The sequence below is a fragment of the Limulus polyphemus genome, unplaced genomic scaffold (genome assembly GCF_000517525.1).
Source record: "Limulus polyphemus unplaced genomic scaffold, Limulus_polyphemus-2.1.2 Scaffold67, whole genome shotgun sequence".
NCBI lineage: Eukaryota > Metazoa > Arthropoda > Merostomata > Xiphosura > Limulidae > Limulus > Limulus polyphemus.
This window is the reverse complement of record NW_013665677.1, coordinates 428,023-439,616: the sequence shown is the minus strand read 5'-3', so window position 1 is coordinate 439,616 and position 11,594 is coordinate 428,023. Positions and strand designations below refer to the sequence as shown.

Below are 11,594 nucleotides of genomic sequence, written 5' to 3'. Positions count from 1 at the left end.
TCTGACTGAACTCTCGCTTTGTGGACTTTAATAAATTTATAAGAAAAAATAAACATTTTTAGAGAAAATAATATGTATAAGTCTGGATATTCTAACATACATTTTGTGATAACTTCAAAATTAAACAATAATGAAACACGAATGATTTTGATTTTGTATAATTGATGGAATATTGATTTAAAATAACAACTTACAACTATCTAAACTTATAAATATCTGGAAGAAAACGGAATACCGCGTCACTAAGGTTCTCACAACAAGAAATATTTTTCTTTTCTTTTTTGTTTAGACTTTAGAGTATAGGTGTCGCTAGGCACTGACACAGGGGCCCCATGTTCCGATTTTATTTGACAGTGCCCCGAAATCCCAGTTGGTGACTTGAAAAATCAGAGTGGAAACCGTGGTCGATTTCATACTGAAACGCAGAAAATCCCCCTGCGTCTATGGGTCCGAGCCCCGTCTCTTTTAAACATCTAACGACACCTCTACCCTACAGTTTTTAAAACAACACAATTATGGCTTCTGAAGTATTTCGTCATCAACTAAATAACTTGCAGGTATGAAAGCGTAGTTTTAAGAAAAGAAAATCATTTATCAAATATAAATATAGACATATATATTTATACATTTTACCAATCGTTCCTATTGATGTCGACTTTCCACTAGTGCAAGTAAATAGTATAAAGTATTATTATTTGCCACTAGATGCCCCTAGTGTTTTTCTAGAGGAATATACACCCTTTAAATTTTTGTGCTATCATACTTGCTTCATGATGCTGTATTTTTTAACAAAAAACGACATTAGTTTTTTGTTTTTGTTTTATACTGATTTATCTTTATACACGTGTGTCTCCAAGTGAATATTTTAAAACCTAGAATTTTAAACGGAAATGTATGGGCACTGAAATATTATTAAAAAAGAGAACATCAGTGAGAGAAGTTTTAAAGAATATCTTTTTGCTTCATATTTAATGTTTGTTAGACTTTTTTCAGCAATATGCTAAGTCTATCTTCAGGTTTGCGAACAAACAATTTAGATGAATTTATTGAAATAAATACTGCGAACATCTATTAGTCACATCAAAATTAAATGAGTTTAAGTCTCACAATCAAAGCTCGTTTATCAGGCAAGCTGCCATGTTTTAAATTGTTTGTATGTTTGTTTTTTAGCACAAAGCTACACAATGGGCTATCTGCGCTCTGTCCACGGCAGGGAATCGAATCCTGGATTTTGGCTTTGTAAATCCGTCAACTTACCGTTGACCCACCGGAGGATCATGTTTTAGATAAAGGTTCAATCATTTATCTAACTGCACTGAGTTTATTCTTTAGAAGCAAAACGGGATTTTGGTAGAGCTTAACAATTTTTCAAAACGTTTCAAGAACCAAAAATAGATGGTTTAAAACCATTTTATTTTGTCGAATGTATGTGTGTGTTTTTCATAGCAAAGCCACATCGGGCTATCTGCTGTGTCTACCAAGGGGAATCGAACCCCGATTTTAGCGTTGTAAGACCGTAGACTTACCCTTGTCTCACTGAGGAGAGGGGGCATTTTGTCGAAAAGTACACTGAAATAGTCTGGACGTGTCAGACTTGTTTAAACAACTAATAACTCCAGAAATGATAGTAGTAGTAGTTCGGTCAACGTCTTCTTTTAATAATCTATTCAGGAGTAACCTGCTACATGAACTGATAAACACACTGAATTAATGTTACCAATCGCTCCTGAAGTGACACTACCAATTAGTGCTTATAGTTGCTTCTGAAAAAGTTGTAAAAACCAAAAATTTAATGCATCAAAATATCTAGTTCTTGAGTTAGTAATTTTTTAATAAAATCAAACATTTAAATTTTCTTTATTCAAAAAAGTTTGCTGCTTAAAGTTGCAAAAATGGTTGAAGAAATCACTAAGAGAATCTGTGCATACAATCAACTAGTTGGAAAGTTATCTGTAGATGAGTGTTTAGAATCAAGAAGTGTTGTATGTATTAACAAAAATAGTTATCGTAGTTCGTTACAGTAAATTTGAATACACAATACAGCGTTTGAATAAGTAGCTTTATGTGTCTTATTAATTAACTATTTTTTCACCATAGTCTTGTCTTTGAGACTCGAATTGATCATTTACCGTCTTATACAGCAAAATTAGTTAGACGTCATTGTAAGGTTGTTGAACCGGGTTCGAATCCATGCGGTACCTCAAAGTATTCCGTGCCCTTTAAAAAGCGTGGGTGCGTTATAAGCGTGACAGTCACTCCTTTAGCGTGGAGAATGAGTGATAACAGTTTGAAATTAATGAAGGCGGTAGAAAGCCTTAATAGTTTTAGCATAAATTCAAAATGTAAGGTTGTGGCGATCGGACATCAAAATATGTCATGGTCAGTGACCTATACGATCATCTAGGTCTGACTACTAATTAGTGATTGTTATTATTACTGAATACCAGTTATAAATTAATGTCTAAGTAGTAATTAGAATCTAACAATAAAAACAGTAAATTATTAGAATGGGGTAACGATATTTTGATAAATTTTAAACCTAAATCTTATCTTACGCGACACGTTAATTAAACGGCCAAGGCAAGAAACTTCAAAGTTAAAATAAGGTTGTTCTTTATTTTCATCTGTTGACCAGTTGAATAACAAACAGTTAGCAGCACGCTTTGTCTAGGTGAATACTCCTAACAAATAGCGGGATCCAATATCTTTAACGCGCCTACAGCTGAAAGTGCTCGAACCTTGGATCTTCTACTCTGCAGTTCGTTTGTAATCTAACTATAAGGTCACACCCAGTACCTAAGGCTGCTAATCATCACAAAAGTAAATTAATTATTTTGGTTTTGATATAAAGTATGTATTACCATTCCGGATATATTCCTACGAGTATTATGATTTTTTAAACAGCCACCAGTTAGTTTGTAATCCTATAATTCCAAATAAACATGTTATGTATTTTACCCAGGGCAGATACAATACTAAAACGTTAACTAGTCTATTCGCTATTTGTGCACATTTTAACTTGAATATAAAACAACAATTTCAGTATTTCTTGAGATGCTCTGCATATTTCTAAAGATCTATTAAACCGCCGCGGATAGATATTCCTACGCGCATATGTGGACCTAACCAGGACGACAAAATCAGAATTTATTATTATACTTTATAATATACTAACATATACAATGCATCTGTCGAACTAAGCTAGAAAGATGACGAATCATAATTTACCAGAACTCACTGTATTTTCTTAAAGCGAGCGATCAGTACTAGAATGACATAGTCAGAATTATTATAATACCCAATATTTATCGAGTCTAAATAGTCAGAGCGTAAACTTTTTGTTAAAAGTAATCTTAATGTAATAACAATATTTTAGAAATTACTATTCAGCAAACTCTTCTTAATTAGCACTAGACAGACCAAATTTGTCAGTGTAACAATGGACGTCATTGGGGTGGGGACGATGTCCCCTCCCTCAAGCGAGGGGAGGTGCTTTGAATAGCAGTTTCTTCGAGACGTTACTAGTCAAACAAATTATCACATATACGCAAATTACGCCATAGCTGAATTGGTGGGTCCATGCGAGGTCAATTTAACATACGTGGCCTAGTAATTAAAGTGTCAATATGCGGATCGAAGGGTCCGAAGTCCGAGACGTAAAGTTTCTAAAAACGCTTCGTCATGTTTAGTTATACCTGATAAACCCAAGAGATCTATGATCAGGCCATTTAACTCGAGTATGCTTACAGTGCCGTTCAGATTGAAAATTAGAATCCATAAAAGTAACCTAATACTTGATATATGTTCCAAAATTCTTCCCTCGCCCAACCATACTAATGATTCAAAAGAGGTTCGTTCTAAGGAAAAAAACAACAACATTTAATACAAATCTCATTAAAATACAATTATATGTTTTATCCTAATAAGCACGTTATCTGCCTTTTATTCTAATAAGATCCCGTCATTCGGTTCAAAGAGATTGACAAAGCCATTGTGGTGGTAAGTGCTACTGGCTAGCTCCGTTCCCTGTTTTCAGTAGTTCAAAATAAAAAAAAATGGCTATACCTGATGAACCCAAGAGTTCTATGAACTGGCCGTTTAACTCTGGTGTGCATACAGTGCCGTTCAGGTTGAAAATTATATTTTCTAAAAGTAACCTTCAATACAGATCTAATTAAAGTAAAATCATGTTGTTTTTTATTCTAATAAATACATTCTCTGCCTTTTATTGTGTTAAGTAACCCATAGTAAAGTAAAGAAATAAAGTATTTGGTGAGTCGCAGTGGTACAAAACAAAGAGGTTTCCAGACTTAAAAGAAAGCGTAATTATAGTGTTGAACGAAAAGCCTCTAAGTCAGCAGCTTATGGCAGGGAAAAAGAAAATAAGAAATATCTAGAATGTCATTTTCAGGCGCTTATAATTCGAACTATTTAAAGGACTATAACTAAGGGATATGTGAAGAAAAACTGTTAGCGATTAAGTGTCATTTTAATCACTTTTCTTGGCCAAGGAAGAACACGCACTCTGCCTGAAAGATAGAAAAAAAATTGAGTTGTAATAGAAGTAAGTTATTAAGTTTTAGTCGTGAGAAAGATCACAAACTACTTCTGGTTATATGAAATCAGTTGGTTTCCTTGGTAACCAAAACCATACCTTTTCCCCCTATAAGTTCGGGGTTCTCTATACAGTATATGTCTCTTCCTGCCTTAGCGTTTTGAAAGTAGAACCTTCACTATATATTGATTTATTGCTCACTCTGACCGCTTGTATAGTGCACAGCGCACACGCACATATGTATTCCATGTTGGATCGGAACATTTAGGGTTAGACGCTTCAGGAAAGCTGGCGTGCGATTCTTGTAGTGTAATACCTCGCGTGTTACATCACAAAACTAGTCAGTGAGCCATGATTAACATGATTTCTTCATCTTTCAAAAAATACGACTTTTCTCTTCTTAACAAGACATATTGATGATATGAACGACTAGGGGGGCTTACCCGTTCTGAAGAGAGGGCGCTATCTTCTGTAAGAAGAACAAAAGGCAGTAGCGTCATTAGTAAAGCTGATTCGTGAGTTACACATGAAGCGTAAACTTGAACGTCACAATTCTACAACAGTGTTTAACATTGGAGTAGAATTACTATAGACAGACAGTAAAGGACAAGCTTGTATTTCTTGTGCAACATCAATCACCGAGGAACGCCTGAGAGAATCACACTTCCATAAGTAAGTCTTTGGTGATTAATTTATTTCATTTTACGTATTTACTTTGCACGTCCTACAAGTTACAACAACTAACTTTCTTCAAATAAAGATATATGAAAATATCAAATTGTTATTTTTATTTACGTTTCGTACACGGAATTAAACATAGTTGCAATACTTCTTGTAATTGTGTATAAACAGTTTGTTTTCTAAAAACAGCGTGGCTCGTCTTATCAGATCATTCAGGACTGACAAAAGTAAAAGCGTTAAATTTACATGCCTAGTATCAGGGAACTGCAACAACACTGTCTGAATGACTCGTTTATAATTTGAACATTAGTCATTTCATTAACAGCTTTGTTAGAGTAAGTTTATAGTATCAGTACCATTGTTTGGCATAAATGTTTAATATCAGAATACTTTGTTTGATACCATCAAGAAGTTATACTTTAAATCTAAAATATCATCAGGATTTTGATTTTGAATAACGGAAATTAAAGACCGATAAAATCTAAAATTTGTGTTTCTTTTAATGATAAATAAAATTTTGAGGACTTTATCATGTGAGGTACGAAATGTTGTGGTCTTAAAGTGAAGTTAAGCTGTCAAGATCATTGTGTGTGTGTGTGTGTGAGAGTGTTTTATTTTTTGGCGATAGAAAAAGGCTATTAGAATAACTTCAACGTAACTACCATGGTGTTGGTCTGACTGAAGTGGCATCCTGATACTAAACCAGTTAGTGTCACAATGCTGTGGTTAATGTGACTGAGAAAGTGTTATGATTTGTAGGTTTTGATGCAAGGTCCTTTACTCACCATTATTTATGTCATTCACAGATTTTTCTTCCTTTCACTGAAATCAAACGTTTGGTGAGAAAAAAGAAGGAAAAATTCGAAGAAATGTAAAAAATTCGTATATACACCCTCAAAATAGCTTTGGTTTTAACAGTGCATTCATCTGGAAGTATACATAAAAGTATGTCGTCCCCAAGTTTCAACCTGTTTTCGGTAGCATTTGTGCTGAGCCGGGCGTTGCTTCGTGATTAGCGTGTCTGGACTCTGAATTTGGAAATTCATGGTTCGCGTCCCGGTGAGGCAAAACTCGTTCTGCACTTTAGGGCTATGGATAGAGTATAAGAGTGACGGTTAAATCCACTATTAAATGAGTTAACAGTAGTCCATATGGGGCTATGGATACAGTATAAGAGTGACGGTTAAATCCACTATTAAATGAATCAACAGTAGTCCATATGGGGCTATGGATACAGTATAAGAATGACGGTTAAATCCACTATTAAATGAATCAACAGTAGTCCATATGGGCTATGGATACAGTATAAGAGTGACGGTTAAATCCACTATTAAATGAATCAACAGTAGTCCATATGGGGCTATGGATAGAGTATAAGAGTGACGGTTAAATGCACTATTAAATGAATCAACAGTAGTCCATATGGGGCTATAGATAGAGTATAAGAGTGACGGTTAAATCCACTCTTAAACGAGTCAAGAGTAGCCCATAAGTTGACGGTGGGTGCTGATGAATTGCAGCCTCTCTCTCTAAGTCTTTCAGTTCATCATTATAGACGGCTGCGCAGAAATCCTTTGTGTAGCTATGCGCGAACTTATGAAACAAACAAAAGCATTTGTGCTAAAGATCTAACTGCTTATAACGTTTGGAGAAAGCTTGTATGGATAAAGATGAAAACTTTATTACACGTTCAACAGTAACAAATTTACAGTGTTTCGATAAGGTTTTGTCATCAACAGGTACCCATGAAGTTTTCTTTGTTATCCATTAAAACCATCTCCAAGCTTTATAAGTCTCCAAATAAGTTTCTAATTATCAAAAACTTAACAAGTTGGGTAATACTTTATACAAATAAACAGTTGAATATGACACTAGAAGGCGTCATAGTATATGAATCCTCACTTGTTCTCAAAATAGTGCTAATTTTAATCACACAAAACTTATGCTTGTCTTTATATAAATCAACCTGTGGCATGATTATTGATTTTAGGCAGCCGATTCAAAGGAATGTGTTATCACTAATCGAAAAACAGTCATGGTACCGAACATACTTGGGTGTAAAAGGATAAATATATCCAAGTGTTTATATGTCAATCATAAAATATTATATGGGCCCGGCATGGCCAGGTGGTTAGGGCGCTCGACTCGCAATCAGAGGGTCGCGGGTTCGAATCCCCGTCACACCAAACATGCTCTTCCTTTCAGCCGTGGGGGATTATAATGTGACGGTCAATCCCACTATTCGTTGGTAAAAGAATAGCCCAAGAGTTGGCGGTGGGTGGTAATGACTAGCTGCCTTCCCTCTAGTCTTACACTGCGAAATTAGGGACGGCTAGAGCAGATAGCCCTCGTGTAGCTTTGCGCGAAATTCAAAACAAACATAAAATATTATCACAAAACATAGAATCAACGAAAGATGTGTGTGTGTTACTTAATGTCCTATTTTCGTCGTTTCAATGTAATTTATATATGCTAAAAATATGTTGTTTTTTATATTTGACTTTCACCATGAATGATCCATATGGACATTCAATAATATACTGAAGGAATACTTAGAAAATGACAAACCTACAGTAGACGCAACAGAAGAAACAATAATTAAACACTAGTAACAGGCATTAGATGTAAAATGTATACGGAAACTTTTCAATTTGAAAACATCTTTATCTGGAGGCTCCCTTTCAGTAGTAAAAGTAAGCCTGTCAGGTCCTGAACGGCGTATCGGTTATAACCTTAGTGCTGGTACACAATACCGGTAAATCGTTTTGTCAAGGTCATTTTATGTTTCCAGTTATCATAACGATTTTTACTGATATTGTTGGTGTCATGTTACATAGTTGTAAAAAATAACTGCGTTTCAGACTCCAACTCCCGAGCCCCCCAGTGGCACAGCGGTATGTCTGCGGAGTTACAACTCTAGAATCCGGGTTTCGATACCCGTGGTGGACAGAGCACAGATAGCCCATTGTGTAGCTTTGTGCTTAATTACAAACAAACCAACTCCCGATCAGGTAGGAAGTATTCACGTGATTTAGGTATTATTTTTGATTCCATTCCAACTTAAAAAACATTTTAAATTAAACTTTGAAAATCTTTTATTTTCTATTAAGTGTAGTAGTTGTTAATATTAAAATGTGTATATTCAAATTGGTGAAGCTTCGGTCCGCATAAATTAGTAATGTTGATTTGTATAAAATATGAGAGAAGGGGGGGGGGGGGTAAACACTGCTACCGACGGATAAGAAATTAAAGTTACTTTCACCACTGCTTCCATTACAGTAAAAGCATGGCGTCACTGTTTGTAAAGTGATCTGGCGGAACAAATGTCAGGAGATTTAATCTACTAACATGATGATCCGTATTTAAAATTCTACTCTATATAAGCTACAAATTTGTCTAGCGGATCTCCCTCCCTCTGTCTCGCTGGGTTAGTGTTAATGATTTGGAAAATTTGCCTCGTAGATAGATGCAAAAATAATTTTGATAAATTTTAGTGCTATCCTATATTTAAGTACAAAAGTAAGCTGTTCACGCCTACTTCCCCAAAATCAACGATGTGAGAAGCCCCTTGGTAATGTGGCTCACATACAGATACTGATTTGTTCTAATTGAGGGATTAAGCCACAAATTACGTGTAACGTGTCGCAAGTCCAACAAATAACTTCTCACTGGCTTTATGAGTAAACTGTCATTTTCTGATTCTATTGGGTGTTATATTAAACTCTTGATTTATGTGTGTTAATTGTAAGCAGGGTGTAATGGTAGGAATGAATGAGGATGATTTTTTATTGTAGTTTAAACTCTTGAAGGATACTAATATCAAACAATATGTTAAATAAGGAAATAGCTAGTTTTAAATATATAGTATAGAAATATTAACAATAAGTTGTTTAAGTGCAACTTTTTAATCTTGTATTTATATTAAAAAAAGGGAAAATTGCTCATTGGATATATATTCTTTGTTCTATTATTATTATTGAAGAAATAACGTAGTTGTTAACTATAGAATTTTCTGAATGCCTGATTCACTTTTCAACCAAGTTTTGTCCCATTCAAAATGACTCTCTTGCCTTCCTTTTCTCAATGGGGTAGAAACAGATTGTGTCAGAAAGCTGATATTTCCCAAAATAAAAGGATGGAACGCTTCAAACTTGTATACGAGGTTAAGAGCTTTTTATATTGAAACTAAAATTCTGCTGAGCAAAAACTGATTATGAAAGTGGAACAAGTGATGTTATCTTGGTTTTATTTAGCCTACTCTACATGCATGCAACAAAACGAAGACGTGTTGAATCCTTTTCATCAAAACTTCATTTTTTTTTCTTTTTTAAATCTACGTACTGAAATTATAAGCATGCAGAAAGATATGACGTCAGTTTTGTCGCTAATTAATCAGTTGGGTACTTGAGCGGAAGGAAACGTGAACAAGAGTATTATCTCGGGTTATCAAAGATACAATTGATGTTTTCTTCATTATTACACTAACGAGAGGAGAAACGTAAGGGGCAGCATGGATCAACGGATAATTAAACGGAAAACAACGGCGATGTAGCCGGAGAGCAAATACACGTATATACATTTTATGGTTCGAACGCTAGTTATTAAACTTCACAAGTAAAACTTCGGATTACAAATGTAAAAGCCCCCCAATGGCACAGCGGTATGTCTGCGGACTTACAACGCTAGAAACCGGGTTTCGATACCCGTGGTGGGCAGAGCACAGATAGCCCATTGTGTAGCTTTGTGTTTAATTACAAACAAACGAACAAATATAAATTATATATCGGTTACTTCAACTAAGTAAACAATTATGATTGAATTCATGTAAATCTGTGTTTTTGTCAATTCTAAAACGTTAAGACGAATAGATTATGTCTAATTTATAAGTTCATCTCTCGATAGCTAGATGGGTGGATGGATTGGTTGACAAGTATTCTACCCGTGAGCCTGTAAACGTGTGGACTTGACTATTTTCAGTAAAATATATTTGTTAGATGGGTGGATGGATTGGTTGACAAATTTAGGATATTCTACGAGCCTGTAAACGTGTGGACTTGGCTATTTTCAGTAAAATATATTTGTTAGATGGGTGGATGGATTGGTTGACAAATTTAGAATATTCTACGAGCCTGTAAACGTGTGGACTTGGCTATTTTCAGTAAAATATATTTGTTTGTTGAATTCCACGCAAATCTACTCGAGGGCTATCTGTGCTACTGTCTCAAATTTTGAAATGATTTACTAGAAGGAAGGCAGTTAGTCAACAACACCCACCGCCAACTCTTAGGCTACTCTTTACTAACAAATAGTGGGATTGGCCTTCATAATAATGACCTTATGGCATGGCTCAAAGGGCGAATATTTTTGGTGACTGGACGTGAACTCGCGACTCTCAGAGTGCGAGTCGAATGACCTAACCACCAAGCTCTACTAAAAAAAAAAGAACATGAAGTATTCAATTTCGTCATTAGTTCCCTCTCTCCCCAGTCTTGTCATGTCCCACATCCCCTGATAACTACTAGTGCCACACGAAACATAAATGAGAAGCATTAAAAAATATTAAACTTGCTTATTTCGAGAGAATCTGACAGATGTTTTGCCGTAAACCTCATTGTTCTTACTCTTTCGTGGCATAAACCATAAAAACAAAAGAGCTAATCTAATCTGTTCCAGAGAAAACAACGGAGAGTCCTCAAGTGTTTCTAAATTTAAAATGTTTTGTCAAATACAGATCCCTTTGATCACTTTCCATCGCAGCTGCGAAACGTAGCCTTTTTTATACACGTTCCTCACATCTCCGTACGTACCGAATGTCTTTTCAACACAACTTGCACGTCATATAGAGTTCGTTAGACATAGTTTACATGCAAGTTATACTTCTTTTAATTATTAGGTCGTCAAGAAATTAATGTCGCTTTTTTTATGATGAAAAAACCCGAACAACTTGTATATCAAAACAAAACATTTATCAAATGAAATAGCCTCCATTCTTATTGATGCCCCCCCCCCAGTGGCACAGCTGTATGTCTGCGGACTTACAACGCTAGAATCCAGGTTTCGATACCCGTGGTGGGCAAAGCACAGATTGTGCCCATTGTGTAGCTTTGTGCTTAACTTCAAACAAACAAACTTATCGATGATGCTTTTCCATCTTACAATCAAGTTGTTAATGCCTTGATTAAAGAAATCACCTGGCTTTGAAGCAAAAAAACATATTGATGTCCTTTTTAACACCTTCCACATTTTCATACGTTTTCCCATTAGGATGGTGTTGCAGCGAAGGAAAAAAGTGGTAATCTGGAGAATATGGTGGGTAGGGGAGAACTTCCCAACCGAATTCCATAATCTTGTGTTGCCT

At 35.3% G+C, this 11,594-nt stretch overlaps 1 protein-coding gene across 4 annotated transcripts in view; it reads left to right on the top strand.

The window, feature by feature from the left end:
- The first annotated feature begins 4,843 nt into the window (after positions 1-4,843).
- The window catches only part of LOC106465344 (dystrophin-like), a 144,232-nt gene continuing 137,481 nt past the window's right edge, over positions 4,844-11,594 (top strand). For all 4 annotated transcript variants that reach the window (XR_001291200.2, XM_013925579.2, XM_013925571.2 and 1 more), the window contains exon 1: positions 4,844-5,227. Coding sequence is in view for 3 of the 4 variants with exons in the window: in XM_013925579.2 (XP_013781033.1) it covers position 5,227 (1 nt within the window). In the remaining variant the exon portion in view is untranslated. The remainder of the gene's footprint in view (positions 5,228-11,594) is intronic.